Here is a 16,130-nt window from a genome sequence, read left to right as displayed (position 1 = left end):
GTACAAAAGAAAAGAGTGTGCGGAAAGATTAGGATTTTTGCTTTTACAATGGGAGCTGCAGAAGCGTAGGGAAGAAGCTGAAGAAAAAAAAGGGGGCGTCTCCCCTTTAAAGACTTGCAGAGATTGAGAGAGAAAGAGAGAGAGAGAGAGAGTCAGGGACAGAGAATCAGAGGGAGCGCGGGCCAGTCTGTCTGTCTGTCTCTGGGAAGGGAGACCATCTCTGCTTCCCAGTGATTAGCACTGGGGGAGAGGCATCAGTTGGCTTCAGACCCAAGGGGAGACCAGACCAGGTCACCCCGGTTAGGACTAAGTGAGCTTTGCCCCTCCCTACCCCACCTCCACCCGGGAATGTCTCGGCGAAAGCAGCGGAAACCCCAACAGTTAATCTCGGACTGCGAAGGTCCCAGCGCGTCTGAGAACGGTGGGTGCCTGGGGAGGGGTGCGGGAGCCCTGAGTCCCAGCCCGTGTGGGTCAGGCCAGGGCAAGGGAGGGCACCCGGGCCACGGGTGAAGCCAGGGGAGGACTTGGTCATTGGGGGTTTGAAGAAGTTGGATGCAGAGAGTAGCAGGCATTGACCTGTGCTGGGGGAGAAGCCCCGCTGCTTGGCTTTTCTCAGATTGGATTCTGTTTGTGTTTTCCTTGTTTTTCTCCGGATGAAATGGAGTTTTCAAACTGGCTCTGTCTCCCCACCCAAGAGTTTTCTCCTCAGGTCCCCCTTTGCTCACTGGTCTTTGTGTCGTTGCTAAGTAACCTCCTCAGACCTGGAGGCCAGTCTCTTAGGGGTGGGATTTTCCCCCCTTTTCTTTCTGGAGAGTTGGGTTGCAAGAGAATGAATTGGATAAACGTGAAGGTTCCCCTGAGGGAGAAGAGAAAAAAGTTTCTCATTGTTGGGCTGAGCTGAGAACAGATCAGAGCTCCCAGAGGGAGAGAGCTAATGTCGGTCAGATGCAGCCTGGCTTGGGGTGCGGATCCGTGTCACCTAGGGTAGAGGCTGGAGGAGAGGTCTGGATGAGGGACTCAGGTTTGTGCTTCAAGGGAGGCCACGCTGAAACAAAACAAAAGTATGAATTAACGTACTTGCAGCTGTTTTTAAAGTAACAGATTTTCTGGGGCGTCTGGCTGGCTCAGTAGGTAGAGCATGCAACTCTTGATCTTGGGGTCGTCAGTTCCAGCCCCGCAGTGAGTGTAAAGATTACTAAAGGGATTAAATAAACTTAAAATAATAAAGTAATAGATTTTCTTTGTGGGGGGGGGAAGAGAATTTTATGTATTCCTATAATAGTCCAGTCAGAGGCAGATAGTGGAGTAACTTGGGGTATCGAGAAGTGATATTGCCCAAAGTCTCAGAAACACTTAGAGCACTTTGTCAGGACCAAAACAGGTTTCCTGATGCTCAGGGCTAGTGGGCTCACTCTAGTAAATTAGAATTTTTCAAATTTGCTTGAACGTGGATCCAGGGTAGAGTCTGGGAATCTATATCTTTGCAAGTGTCCAGGTAATTCTTAGGCTCAGGCAAGTTTTGGATATACTGTATCAGTATATGGCTATGTATGTTCACACTGTGAAAGTCTGGAAGTTCTGCCCCTCAGGGATAAACTATTTAGCAAACAGTTGACTCATTGGGCAGTGCAGTGTGGTACTAAGAACAAGGGTTCTAGCAAAAAAAAACAAAAACAAAAACAAAAAACAAAAACCAAGGGTTCTGAAGCCACACTTTCAGGATTCAAATCCTGGTTAGCTGTGCAACTTGGGTTCGTTTACTTTGCCTCTCTGTGCCTGTTTCCTCATCTGTAAAATACTAGCTACCTCATTAGGTTATCATGAGGATTGGAATGAGTTAATAGGTGTAAAGCACTTGGAAAGATAAATAGCATAAATAAGTGCTCAATTTATGTGGTATCGTAGTCCCTAGCATAACTAAGTACTTAATGCATGTAAGTATTGTTATCATATGTGAGGACAGTGGCACTTCCTGCGAGGGCTGAAACCTGACCAAACCTCAGGCATCTCTTGGTGAACTTCAGTCCTTCTCTATGAGATGTGTGCATGAAAAGCTCTAGGATAATGTATTTGTAGTGACTAAAACTGAGTCATGGGTTAAATTTACCTTTCCACCTGTTGTTGTAAAAAAATGACCTGAGATGAAATCAGTGCTCCCCTGTGCTATGGAACAACTTTAACAGACATACTGTGTTTTGGGTAGAACACATTCTCCTCAAGTCACTGCTTTGCTGGGATCCCACTGTGCCCATATTTAGAGGTTCATGATGGTGGCATCCTTCCCTCCTGGGACACATTAGCCTTCCTTAATGCTGCTGCAGGCCGGATGTTTCCTCCTCCGGCTCTACAGGAGACTTCCCGTAGAGCCTCGGAGTTGCCTCTCAGTCCTGCTCCCCTGCTGGCTGGATTGTGGAACAATGCCGAACCCCTGCCCCCTCCAAGAGACAACTTCTCCTCTCCCCACACTTCCCAAGTCTGCTCACCCACTCCCCGTGGTACCACTGTTGACGAAGAGCTTGCGCAGGCGTCAAAAGAAATCTTTCACCACTGCCCTGAGTGGATTCTTAAGCCCCTTGTGCTATGGCTCCCACTTGGGGCTGTGAACACTCTGGGGCATGGGGTTGCTGCTACAGAGTCATCCCCGCAGAAACAGTGCAGGCTCACATCGATGGCAGCAGCAAATTCCGGCTGAATTTTGCCTTTGAGCCAGAAACGTCAGAAACACAAAGGTAAGGAGTAAGAAAGCAGTAGTAACCTCTGAAGGTCTGCCTAAAGAAAGCAAAGGGCTTTCTGATCAGAGTTCTCTGGGGCTACTTCCACGCCCTGGAGTGTCACCGAGTCACATCTGGAAGATGAGGTGGCTGTACCAGAGCAAACCTAAAATTCCTTCCTGCTCGTGTAAGACAGATAACTTTCCCATTCCCTCCTTTTCCATCGATACGGTTTCTATTTGCTTGTGTGATCTTCAGGCGGCTGACTTTTCCTTCTACCCCAGAAACATTTTTTTGTTCTGCATGCCCCCAAATTAGGGTAGGGAGGACTCTCTGTCCTCTGGTGTACCTGTGAAACTACGTGCTTCCTCATGAGCATCTGCAGACAGTTATTTAGCAGGCTAGGGTGCAACTGAAGTTTTCAGGAGGCTTTGCCTTCTTTTGGGCAACATTTACCATACGTGACAAGCAAATGCTCAGCCTTTGTCGCACATGTCCAAAGCCTCATCTCTGCAGTGACCTGAGACGTCACCAAGAAACGGTCTGAAAAACCTGTTTTCTAGCCCTGTTTTTGTTCAGCTTCCCAGACCAGAACACCAAAACCTAACAGAATAGTTACTGCACATAAGTGATGAGAAGGAAATAGTCTTTTTACGTAAAAACTCTGGAGAGAGGAAAAAAAAAATCTCTCTCCCCTACAGAGTCTAGAAATCTGGATGAGGAACATACGAGATGCGAATAGGGAAAACGTAAACTAGTACATCTGGGAAATGAAGGAAACGATCAGAAACCCAGATATTTAGTGAGAAGGAGAAACCAGGACAACAGCCAAACAGATCTAGAGGGAGAAATGGAAGCTGGCAGACAGCAACAGCAGCAAAAGGAGAAGGAAGGCAAAAAGAGAGTTCTGAGGGCTCTGATCTCTTTATATATGGATGTAGAGAGCATAATCCCTCAGGGTATTGAGCCTAAGCCTTTCAGCCCTAGGTACCCCTGGGTCAAAAAGAAAATATTTCTGAGTAGATAGAAAGTAACTCGGGCCAGGTGCAATATGGAGCACTGGATCAGGAAGCAGGAAACCTGGGTTGTTGTTTTTTTAATTAAAAAAAATTTTAAGTTTATTTATTTTTGACAGAGACAGAGTGCGAGCATCAGCTGGGGAGGGGCAGAGAGAGAGGGAGACACAGAATCCAAAGCAGGCTCCAGGCTCTTAGCTGTCAGCACGGAGCCTGACACGGGGCTCAAACTCATGAACTGTGAGATCATGACCTGGCCCGAAGTCAGACACCCAACCGACTGAGCCACCCAGGCACCCCGGAAACCTGGGTTTTAATCCAGCTTTGACCTTGAAGCTACATGACCTTGGATGAATCCATTCTTCCCCCGGGGCTTCAGTTATTGGTCTTTAAATAATAGCACTTCTAGGGGTGCACCTGGGTGACTCAGTCAGTTGAGCGTCTGACTTTGGCTCAGATCATGATCTCACAGTTCGTGGGTTTGAGCCTGTGTCAGGTTCAGTACTGACAGTTCAGAGCCTGGAACCTGCCTCAGATTCTGTGTCTCCCTCTTTCTCTGCCCCTCCCCTGCTTGTGCGCTGTCTCTCTTGCTCTCAAAAATAAATAAACGTTAAAAAAATTTAAATAATAGAACTTCTTGCCAATATTTCAGGAACATTTACTATTTGGCAGGTACTATGCTAGCCCTGCACATATTTCCCCTTGATTCCTCCCAACTCTATTATTATCTCCATTCAATTTGTTTTAAGTTCATTTATCTATTTATTTGAAAGACATCGCGTGCAGGGGAGGGGCAGAGAGAGAAGGAGAGAGAATCCCAAGCGGGTTCCATACCGCCAACACAGAGCCCAACCCAGGGCTCAAACCCATGAACCATAAGATCATGACCTGAGGTAAAACCAAGAGTTGGACCCCCAACTGACAGAGCCAACCAGGTGCATCTCCATTCATTTTTTTTTTGAATGTGTGGTAAAATATACATAACAAAATTTACCATTTTAACCACTTTTAAGCATATGACTCAGTGATTAAGTATATTCACAATGTTGTGCAACCATTACCACCATCCATCTCCAAAACTCTTTCATCTTTTAAAATTGAAATCCTTGGGGCGCCTGGGTGGCTCAGTCGGTTGAGTGTCCGACTTCGGCTCAGGTCATGATCTCACAGTCTGTGAGTTCGAGCCCCGTATCGGGCTCTGTGCTGATGGCTCAGAGCCTGGAGCCTGCTTCCGATTCTGTGTCTCCCTCTCTTTCTGTCCCTTCCCTGCTCATGCTCTGTCTCTCTCTGTCTCAAAAATAAATAAAAACAGTATGAAAAAAAATAAAAAATAAATAAAATAAAATAAAATAAAAATAAAACTGAAATCCTATACCCATTAAACAATAATTCCCCATTCCCTTCGCTCTGCAGCCCCTAGCAATCACCATCCTATTTTCTGTCTCTATAACTTTACCAATTCTAGGTACCTCATATAAAGGAATTACACAATATTTGTCCTTTTGTGTCTTGCTTGTCTCACCATGTTTTCAAGGCTCATCCTTGTTGTAGCATCTATAAGAATTTCAGTCCCTTTTGAAGTTATACCCCCATTTTATTTTATTATTTTTTTTTAATTTTTTTTTCAACGTTTATTTATTTTTGGGACAGAGAGAGACAGAGCATGAACGGGGGAGGGGCAGAGAGAGAGGGAGACACAGAGTCGGAAACAGGCTCCAGGCTCTGAGCCATCAGCCCAGAGCCCGACGCGGGGCTCGAACTCCCGGACCGCGAGATCGTGACCTGGCTGAAGTCGGACGCTTAACCGACTGCGCCACCCAGGCGCCCCAGTATTTTATTATTTTTTAATGTTTATTTATTTTTAGAGAGTGAGTGAGTGAGTAGGGGAGGAGGTGCAGAGACAGCAGGCTCCTCAGTGTTGGTGCAGAGCCAAACGTGGGGGTCGAACCCACACACTGTGAGATCATGACCTGAGCCAAAATCAAGAGTCAGATGCTTAACCGACTGAGCCACCCAAGCACACTATCCCCATTTTATTTTTATCTTTTATTTTATTTATTTTTTAAGTAGGCTTCCTGCCCAGCACAGAGCCCAACATGGGGCTGAACTCACGATCATCTTGAGATCAAGACCTGAGCTGAGATCCACAGTCTGACACTTAACAGACTGAGCCACCCAGGTGCCCCTATGTCCCTCATTTTAAAGAGAAATCCAAACCTTAGAGAAATAGAGAAACTTTCCCAAGATCACAAAGATCTTGAAAGTGCTGGGACGATAACTCAGTCCTGTTTGATTCAGAGCTGGCACTGTTTTTTGTTTTTTTTTTTTAAGTTCATTTATTTATTTTGAGAGAGAGATTGAGAGAGTCCCAAGTGGGGTCCGTGTGGTCAGCACAGAGCCCAATGCAGGGCTCACAAACTGTGAGATTGAGACCTGGCGCTGAGATCCAGAGTCGGATGCTTAACCACCTAAACCACCCAGGCACCCCAAAGCTGGCACTCTCAATCACTGTGCTCAGGGGTGGTGGTGGGGGGGGGGGAAGATCAGATCTCTGAAGTCCTTACCAGGAGCAAAAGAGTATGAATTCTTTGCTAAATGCTGAGTCCTTTGATGTCAGAAAAATGTCTCTTAAAAAACCTTTTCGGTGTTTGATCTAAGATATTCCTGTTTAGGAAACAAACATATTTTTCTCACTTAACATCCCATGTACAAATTATCATGCCTGTTTGCCTACGACATTGCACAGGTCACAGATGCATTACTAGGTGTGGGTGGCCTGGCAGAAGAGTGTGTGTGTGTATTTAGGAGAGAGAAGTGACAAAGAGAAGATAGGACACTCTCCCTTAGAAGTAGTCTATAGCAACAGTGCAGCAGTTACAGAATCCATTCATGTTAGCATTGGCCCAATGCTAACAGTAAGTTTAGGCAGGTGCTTACATAGTATACTTTGTTTCTTCAGTGGCTGGACGATGCTTGAACTGTGTGTAGAACAAAGCCTTTATCTTAAAATTAGAAATATAGCTCAAGGGGCGCCTGGGTGGCTCAGTCGGTTGAGCGTCCGACTTCAGCTCAGGTCACGATCTCATGGTTTGTGAGTTCGAGCCCCGAGTCAGGCTCTGGGCTGATGGCTCAGACCCTGGAGCCTGCTTCCCATTCTGTGTCTCCCTCTCTCTCTGCCCCTCCCGCATTCATGCTCTGTCTCTCTCTGTCTCAAAAATAAATAAACATTAAAAAAAAAAAAGAAATATAGCTCAAGATGCACATACCCCGGGAAAGGCAATGCAGTCACTTAAATTCACAGTCAGGTGTAAATCTTTATCAAAATCTGTTCATGGAAGCTGAATACGAGAGAGCTGACCTCTCTCTGCCGGCAGAGCAGAGAGGGAGCCAGACAGGAAGATTTGGCCCTGGGCAGCTGGTTTTGCCTCTGTCCTAATTTGGGCCAGGTAAGATTTGTGAGCTGCAGGGTAGAAGGTTCCCTGGGAAGAGCAGTCCTCTGAAAGGTACCATGGCTCTCATCCTTCCTGTACACTGGAATCACCTGAGGAATTTTATAAACACACTGATACCTGGATGCCACCCTCAGGGATTCTGAACTAATTGATCTGGGGTGTGGCCTGGATATTGGATGTTTCAAAGCTCTCCCAGTATTTTTAATGGGCAGCAAAGTTTGAGAACCGCTTTTTCAACTCTACCATTCTGCTGTGTACTCCGCACCTAATTTTCTTTGTTCTCCCTAGCCATTCTCTCCCAAGCCTAGAGCCGCAGTTTAGAGAGCTACCTGGTTTCCCTTTTCATTGTTATTCTGGCTCTTTATAAATTTAAACAAGCGTGTCCAGGTCTTAGTCCCTACATCCATCCCAGACTTTGCCTGTGACCCAGGATAGCTTACCTACCCTTATCTGCTATCTAGGGACACCATTACCAGCTTAGTTTATTCCTGTGTTTATGACTTCATTCGTGTCTGCCTAAGAATCCTGCCCCCCTTTTCAGGATAGGCAGTGAGTGCAAAGTGCTGAGAAATAGAGGGTTCCTCTTACAGGTGGCTGTTGATCCGTCACCTTTCAGCAGGGACTAAATTTACCTTAAAGAAGAGTGCAGGTCAAATTACCCATCAGAAAGCAAGTTTCATTAAAGAGCAAGAAAGGGGACAGTGTTTCCCAGGAGAAGATGAAAAGAAAAGGATTTCTTTTCTTGTCGGAAGACTTGACAAAACAGCAACTTGATATCAAATGTTCAATGCTAATTAACAAATGCTGGGTAGAAAGCTTCCACCTGATTCCCTCTCCCTTACTGAGGCCAGAGAGCAAATGGCAGGCAGGAGCTACACAGGGCCCTTTCTCTGGAGTTAGAGAAGCCACACAATGTTGGTGTGCTTGAGAAAGCACTGGACAGGAGTCAAAATTCTGAATGCTTGCTTCACTGAATTACTGTGTGAACTTGGGAAAGTCACTTATCCTCTCCAAGCTTCAATTTCCTGCTCTGTAAAAATAAACAACACTGCATGAACCTGTGACTTTCCATAACTGAAATAGATCCCCCCTCTCCCTCGTTGTAAGGGTCAGTCCTGAAAGCACAGAGCCCATCTTCTTCAGAGCTGTCGTTCGTAATATTTAGATACTCATGATCATGTAAAGTTTCAAAACATAATTCGGTAAAATGTTTTCGATTTAAAAAGACAGCAAAATTCGTGTTGAACAGTGAAGTGGATGGTGCCAACATTAGGTCCAAAAAAGACTCCTCCAGAAAAGATTCCTTGCCATTGGCATATGCCAGTATTAACCAACGTCTTACCTCAGAAATTAATAAGATGATATGGGGCATCTGGGTGGCTCACTCGGTTAAGCGTCGGACTTCGGCCCAGGTCACGATCTCATGGTTCTTGAGTTCAAGACCCGCGTTGGGCTCAGAGCCTGGAGCCTGCTTTGGATCCTGTGTCTCCCTCTCTCTGCCCCTCACCCCACTCACACACACTCTCTCTCTCTCAAAAACAAATATTTTTAAAAATTAAAAAAAAGAAATTAATAAGATAGTAAGTAACATGAAAAACTGATCTAATTTTAGCAAATGTGCATTTTAGGTTATTTTCATTGTTTTGCCACTGACAATGTAAATTCTCTAACCCATAATATTTGGGACTCCCCCCCCCCAAATTTAAAGTCCCGTGTGTTCATATTAACATGATTTGTCAAGAGTTTTCCAAGTTTTTGTCACCACAATATTTCTCTGAGAAAGACAGCACAGCTACAATCTTACCACTTTACAAAATGAACATGGTGGCATGATTAACCACTGTGCCTCAATTTACCAGCCAGGCAACGATAGAGCTGGGGTTAGAAGGTCGTGGGTTTACTGATGTCGAGGCAAACCACAAAACTAAGGACTTGGGGGGTCACTTCCTGTAAGTAAGATTAAACTCTTTCCCGAGGTGGAAACCCTATTAAGACGCATTTCAAGGTAGAAAGAGAACGCAGAGTATCTGGTCTAAGAGACATCATACCCCTACTTATCCCGTCTGACTATGAGGTGGCCTCTGTGGCGGTGAGCTAGTGTTATGTCCTTTCTAGGCATTCAAACCAGCTTGGGGCTGAAAGGGCTTTCCGCCCAGAGAGGCTGCCTCGTAGCTCCCACTGCATTTTCTCCATTGTTTCAGGAATTCCCCTCCCCCCAGGTTAGAGCTAGGTGGGCCTCTGTAGGCCCTTGCAGGCCAGCGTCTCCCCGGACGCAACTGTCCTTAACAGTGGCAGTGTGCCCTGTGCTGCACGAGAAGGGCAATGGAGGAAGAAGACGGGCAGGGAAGAGCTATTAAAGAGGAGGTGCTCCGGGAATAAGCACGAAGTCTATAAATCAGGTGTGAGCCCGGTGATCTGTGGAGTAACTTGCATTGGGCTATTCTGGGGGAGAGGGGGAGGGAGTGAAGGGGCTCAATGTTCCGCAGAGAGGAGGGTCCTGAAATGACTTCCTTGGAAATTATGCCTTGCAGCCTCCCACACTGAGAAACTTCTTTTGTGGAGGGGGATGGGGGTAGGGTGGGAATAAAGATGAGGAAGACTGGACAAAACTTGGGGTATTTAGGGGTGCGGGTTTTGATAAGGCGTGGATGTCCTGGGCTCCCCCTCCCACTCTGGCCCTCAGAACCTCTGAGATCAGACCACCCTCTCTGGAGTCCACGTTTTCCAGGCTCAGCGGATCCTTTATCCAAAGAAAAATAAGAGAAGCCTATCGCTTTGCTCTATTGAGCAGAGCTGTGTTTCCCACTGTGCCCCCTTGAGCCCGAGGGGGGTGGGGGCAGGTCTAGGCAAAGCCATCTGGAGAAGGGGGGGAGCTGGCAGAGGGCGAGGGAAGGTGGACCCCACCACGCCCCACAAGCACCTGTCACTGAGCCTCCGGAAACCTGCTAGGCTCTGGGCTCCCGCCCCACACACCCACCTCCCACTCCCCGCTCCTGCCCGGCTCCCCAGCAGCTCCTCCCCCATCTCCCCTCTCCTAGCTTTCTCGCTCCAGCTCCTCCCTTCCTCCGCGCCTCCTCGCTCCCCTCCCCCTCCTCCGCGGCTCCCTGCCCCCGCCGCCGCCGCCGCCGCCGCCGCCGCCGCCGCGGATCTCCATCTCCGCAGTCTGGGCCGCTGGGTGCAGAGGCTGCCGCACCCCGGCGGCCACCGCCGCCTCCCCCCATCCCGATACCCATTGTCTCCCATTCTACCCTGCCCTCCACCCCCACCCCCCCCCCGTCCCTACAACCATGGCGCACGAAACCGGGAGGAGCTCTCGTCTCGGGGGGCCCTGCGGGGAGCCGGCGGAGCTTGGAGGTGCGGTAGGGCCCTGCCTGGGCAGGGGTGGGGGCGGAGGGCACGCGCGCGGGGTGAGGGACTTCTCGGCGGACGGGATAAAATGCACGATTCTCTGCGTAGGGCCCCCTGCTCACACCCATTCCTTGCGCCCGCGGGTGGCCCGGGGTTGGGGGGTGGGGGACCGGCAGGCGGAGGCAGGAGCTTGAGCGTGCCTGCTCCCCTGCCCCCATGCTGGGGTGTTTCGTGTCCGGACGGGTCACCACCGAGCTCTAGCCTTCGGCTTGGCCTGATGGTGAGCTCATCTCCCCACCCCCCACCAAGCGGTTACTGGGCTCGTTGTTAATTAGAGCCTTCGCCTGCCCATCCCAGCCGCACCACCCACGCTCTCTCCTTGTCTTCTCCCTAGGTGATGCTAGCGAGGAGGACCACCCCCAAGTCTGTGCCAAGTGCTGCGCACAATTCACTGACCCAACTGAATTCCTCGCTCACCAGAATGCGTGTTCTACTGACCCCCCTGTAATGGTGATAATTGGGGGCCAGGAGAACCCCAACAACTCTTCGACCTCTTCTGAACCCCGGGCTGAGGGCCAAACTAGCCCCCAGGTCATGGAGGCAGAGCACAACAACCCTCCGGATTCTGGGTCCTCTGTGCCCACAGATCCCACCTGGGGCCCTGAGCGGAGAGTAGAGGAGCCTGCCGGGCACTTCCTGGTCGCTGCCACAGGTACGGCAGCGGGGGGAGGCGGGGGCCTGATCTTGGCTAGTCCCAAGCTGGGAGCGACCCCATTACCTCCAGAGTCCACCCCCGCACCCCCCCCTCCTCCTCCTCCACCTCCGCCCCCAGGTGCAGGCAGCGGCCACTTGAACATCCCTCTGATCTTGGAAGAGCTGCGGGTGCTGCAGCAGCGGCAGATCCATCAGATGCAGATGACTGAGCAAATCTGCCGCCAGGTGCTGCTGCTTGGCTCCTTAGGCCAGACAGTGGGCACCCCTGCCAGTCCCTCCGAGTTACCTGGGGCAGGGACTGCCTCCTCCACCAAGCCCCTGCTTCCCCTCTTCAGCCCCATCAAGCCTGTCCAGACCACCAAGACCCTGGCACCTTCCTCCTCCTCTTCCTCCTCCTCCTCCTCCTCCTCCTCGGGGGCAGAAACGCCCAAGCAGGCTTTCTTCCATCTTTACCATCCACTGGGGTCACAGCACCCTTTTTCTGCCGGAGGGGTTGGGCGCAGCCACAAACCCGCCCCCGCCCCCTCCCCAGCCCTGCCAGGCAGCACAGATCAGCTGATTGCCTCGCCTCACCTGGCGTTCCCAGGCACCACGGGACTCTTGGCAGCACAGTGTCTTGGGGCAGCTCGAGGCCTCGAGGCTGCTGCCTCCCCAGGGCTCCTGAAGCCAAAGAATGGAAGTGGTGAGCTGGGCTACGGGGAAGTGATGGGTCCCTTGGAGAAGCCTGGCGGACGGCACAAGTGCCGCTTCTGTGCCAAAGTATTTGGCAGTGACAGTGCCCTGCAGATCCACCTGCGCTCCCACACGGGTGAGAGGCCCTATAAGTGTAATGTCTGTGGCAACCGCTTCACCACCCGCGGCAACCTCAAAGTGCATTTTCACCGGCATCGCGAGAAGTACCCGCACGTGCAGATGAACCCTCACCCGGTGCCCGAGCACCTAGACTATGTCATCACCAGCAGCGGCCTGCCCTATGGTATGTCCGTGCCGCCGGAGAAGGCCGAGGAAGAGGTGGCCGTGCCAGGCGGGGGCGTGGAACGCAAGCCGCTGGTGGCCTCCACTACAGCACTTAGTGCCACCGAGAGCCTGACGCTGCTCTCCACCGGTGCGGGCACAGCCACGGCTCCCGCGCTCCCTGCTTTCAATAAGTTTGTGCTCATGAAGGCAGTAGAGCCAAAGAGTAAAGCCGATGAAAATACCCCTCCGGGGAGCGAGGGCTCAGCCATCGCCGGGGTGGCAGAAAGCGGCACGGCGACCCGAATGCAGCTGAGTAAGCTGGTGACTTCGCTGCCCAGCTGGGCGCTGCTCACCAACCACTTTAAGTCCACAGGTAGCTTCCCCTTCCCCTATGTGCTGGAGCCCTTGGGGGCCTCCCCCTCTGAGACCTCAAAGCTGCAGCAACTGGTAGAAAAGATTGATCGGCAGGGAGCCGTGGCAGTGGCGTCTACTGCCTCGGGCGCCCCCACCACCTCCGCGCCCGCGACCTCAACCGCTGCGTCATCTGGGCCTAACCAGTGTGTCATCTGCCTCCGGGTGCTGAGCTGTCCTCGGGCCCTGCGCCTGCATTACGGCCAACACGGAGGTGAGCGGCCCTTCAAATGCAAAGTGTGTGGCAGAGCTTTCTCCACGCGGGGCAATCTGCGTGCACATTTCGTGGGCCACAAGGCCAGTCCGGCAGCCCGGGCCCAGAACTCCTGCCCCATCTGCCAGAAGAAGTTCACTAACGCCGTGACTCTGCAGCAGCATGTTCGGATGCACCTGGGGGGCCAGATCCCCAACGGTGGCACCACGCTCTCGGAAGGCGGGGGAGCTGCCCAGGAGAATGGCTCCGAGCAGTCCACAGTCTCCGGGGTGGGGACCTTCCCCCAGCAGCCGTCCCAGCAGCCATCCCCAGAAGAGGAGCTGTCTGAAGAGGAGGAAGAGGACGAGGAAGAGGAAGAAGACGTGACTGATGAAGATTCCCTGGCAGGGAGGGGCTCAGAGAGCGGAGGTGAGAAGGCGATATCAGTGCGAGGCGATTCGGAAGAGGCGTCTGGGGCAGAGGAGGAAGTGGGGACAGCGGCGGCGGCGGCCACGTCTGGGAAGGAGATGGATAGCAGTGAGAAGGTGATTCAGCAACCTTCCCTGCCGCCCCCGCCACCACCACCCGACAGCCTGGATCAAACACGGCCCATGGAGCAGGGAGGCAGCAATGCCGCAGGAGGCATGGAAGAGGGGGGCAAACCAGAGAGGAGCTCGAGCCCACCGTCAGCACACACCCGGGAAGGGGAAGGCGGCGGCGGCACCTCGGCGGAGGAGCTGAGCACGCAGGAGGCGATGAGAAAGGAGCCGGGAGAGAGCAGCAGCAGAAAGGCCTGTGAGGTGTGTGGGCAGACCTTTCCCGCCCAGGCAGCCCTGGAGGAGCATCAGAAGACCCACCCCAAGGAGGGGCCGCTCTTCACTTGTGTGTTCTGCAGGCAGAGCTTTCTCGAGCGGGCTGTCCTCAAGAAGCATATGCTGCTGGCTCACCACCAGGTACAACCCTTTGCTCCCCACGGCCCTCAGAATATTGCTGCTCTTTCCTTGGTCCCAGGCTGTTCACCGTCCATCACATCCCCGGGGCTCTCCCCCTTTCCCCGAAAAGATGACCCCACCATCCCATGAGCCTGTTTTCCTGCTCATGACCCAGGGAGCAGAAACCGAGAGCTCTGTAGAAGCACCTCCACAGGATTTACGAGCCCTTATCTGTCTTTTTTCTCTGAGTCCTTCTGTGGTACATCCCCCGTGGCTTCTCTCTAGTCCCTGAGCTTGGAAATGGCTGTGCTTGCCAGGGGGATGGCCCCCTGATGAATTTTTTCTTCCCTCTTCACTCACTGTACCTGAGGAAAATAGTTTCTCTGCAGGTTTCACATTCCCAAGGGGATCCCCCTCCAGCTTCCCTGGGGTGACCCCTCTCCCCCCTCTCCTTTCTTCCTCTCCCTTTCCCTTTGGCAGGTGCACCTGAGCACCCACATTTGGAACTGCAGCCCAGCCCGAAGGGGCCGGCAGCTGTCCCTGGAGGGCCCAGTGCCACTCCTCTCTGGTGACCAGGTCAACCTGCAGGACTTCCTGTCCCAGGATGTTCCTGCCCAACTGGTGAGGGTAGGTCCCCTGTCTTTCTGGAACCAGTACACAGCTTTCCTGTCAAGGGACCTGCCCACCAAGCCCCGGAGTTCCGGCTCCACCTCCACTACCAGTTTAGGTCTGGCACCACCAGTGCTGTTTGGCCCAGGAACTATGGCTGGGAACGTGCCTCCAGCAATGGGATCCAGAGAGGCCAAGGAGAAGAGAGCCCCCCTCTTCCTATTTCGGTCTCCTGCATCCAAGGCAGTGCCTGAGAAGCCCGTCAGAGAAGAAAAGTAGCAAACTGTACATTTCTTCTTTTCCCTGCTCTGGAAGGTGCCAGCAATGAAGATACAACAATATCTGTATCTGGCGGCTCAGCCCTAAGGGGTAGGGAGAAACGAAGAGCATATAGGACATTCTTCCCAGTAAACTCCCATTCAGGCAAAGGTGTTGGCTGGTCAGTTTGCCAAGACACCTCCAGCTTCTCCTGTTCCTTCATCATGGCCTGTCAAAGTTAAGAAACGAGCAGATGTCTTAGCAGCAGGTCTCTCGTGGGATCTTTTGGGAAATGTGAAGTTCATGTCTTTAACAGGCATTATTGGTGAGGGTCATTGAAGGAGGAATGATGGAGAGTTGAAGAGCGTTGCTAAAGCATAGGGCTTGCTGGGAACACGTGAGGTTAAGAAAGGGGCATGATGTGAGGGAGGGGACCTCGAATTCTCGATTGGATGGGTCTCACGAATGTTCTTTTGGACTGTTAGTGACTTAGTGTGCAGCAATGCACCTCAGGTCATAGGGGATTTCCTAGCACTAGTGTGCTTCTAGTTTTAGATAACTCCCTACTTTGTACCCTGGCCCCTTGTATTTTCCTTGTCTTCCTTTCTCAAGGCCTGTTTCCTCCCCATTTTGCCTGTCTATGGACCAGGGCTCATGTCTTTGCCACCGTCTGGTTCTTAGAGTCCCAGACCTTGGGAGATGAGCTCTAGGTGGTTTTCTCCCTGCCTCTCCGTCTTGTAATGAGATGTAGTATTTACTCTTAACATAGGATCATTTGGAACAGGAGTCCTGAGGGGGAGAGAGTGAGGGTTCTGCTATTGATTGACTTGAATGATGGTTTCTCCTCCAAAGGTATAGGCTCCAGAGCTTCCTAACATAGTAAAATGTGAAGAGCAGACAAGGGAGATATTAGTGTCTTTCCCTTTTCATTAAAAGTGTTTTAACCAAATATTTGTGTGTTTTTCCTTATTTCATGACTAAATAGCCAGCTGGGGTGTGATACGGGCATTCCCTAACATTGAGATTCCCTTCCCACCTACATCTCCTGCCAAAGCTGAACATATGGTGTTGAAATATTTAATTTATTCAGTCTTGTCCTAAAACAACCTCCAGTGAATGTAATTTCCCTGTGGAAATGGAGTTTATGTTCTCAAAAAGTAAAGGCTTTGTCCGTTGTGTGCAGTCATTGTCTAGATTCTTTTCTTTGCCTGGAACTTTCCACCATCAGGCTTTGTGGGGTTTTTGTTTTGTTTTGTTTTGTTTTGTTTTGTTTGGAGGTTGGAAGCTGTTTCTTTATTGGTCCTTCCTGAGCCCCAGGATAGACTAGCTGACATCATTTAATCTGCAGAACCAAGATGAATTAATCTTTATGATCCTTGAGATCTGATGTTATAAACAGAAATAAAAAATGATTCAACACTAATAATTTTTACCGATGGGATAATTTAAAGCAGGATTCTCAGCAAAGGAAGTACATGGGGGGTGGGAGTGTGAAATGAAACATATATACATTCTTTACCTTATCTCTC

The 16,130-nt window shown here is 50.8% G+C and overlaps 1 protein-coding gene across 4 annotated transcripts; it reads left to right on the top strand.

The window, feature by feature from the left end:
• Positions 1–348: 348 nt before the first annotated feature.
• SALL2 (spalt like transcription factor 2) lies at positions 349–14,622 on the top strand. 4 transcript variants are annotated; one of them, XM_047074598.1, is made up of 4 exons: positions 349–421; positions 10,922–11,236; positions 11,654–13,754; positions 14,382–14,622. In XM_047074598.1, the coding sequence occupies exons 1-4, from the start codon at positions 349–351 to the stop codon at positions 14,620–14,622; spliced, it is 2,730 nt and encodes a 909-aa protein (XP_046930554.1). The 4 variants fall into 4 exon arrangements, with proteins under 4 accessions (XP_046930554.1, XP_046930552.1, XP_046930555.1 ...); XM_047074599.1 differs by lacking the exon at positions 349–421 and adding an exon at positions 10,467–10,533; XM_047074596.1 differs by lacking the exon at positions 14,382–14,622 and having other exon boundaries at positions 10,922–13,884.
• The last annotated feature ends 1,508 nt before the right edge of the window (positions 14,623–16,130 follow it).

This window comes from Lynx rufus, unplaced genomic scaffold (assembly GCF_022079265.1).
Source record: "Lynx rufus isolate CCGP_SWC_20201006 ecotype Redwood Valley unplaced genomic scaffold, mLynRuf1.p SCAF_13, whole genome shotgun sequence".
Lineage (NCBI taxonomy): Eukaryota > Metazoa > Chordata > Mammalia > Carnivora > Felidae > Lynx > Lynx rufus.
Note: the sequence above shows the minus strand (reverse complement) of the source record. Positions and strands in the feature narration are given on the sequence as shown.

Excerpts from the sequence above, each read along its gene's own strand:
- SALL2 (XM_047074596.1), top strand. The coding sequence starts at position 349 with ATGTCTCGGCGAAAGCAGCGGAAACCCCAACAGTTAATCTCGGACTGC. Across the intron at positions 422-10,921 it reads TCCCAGCGCGTCTGAGAACG|GTGATGCTAGCGAGGAGGAC; the intron begins GTGGGTGCCTGG and ends TCTTCTCCCTAG.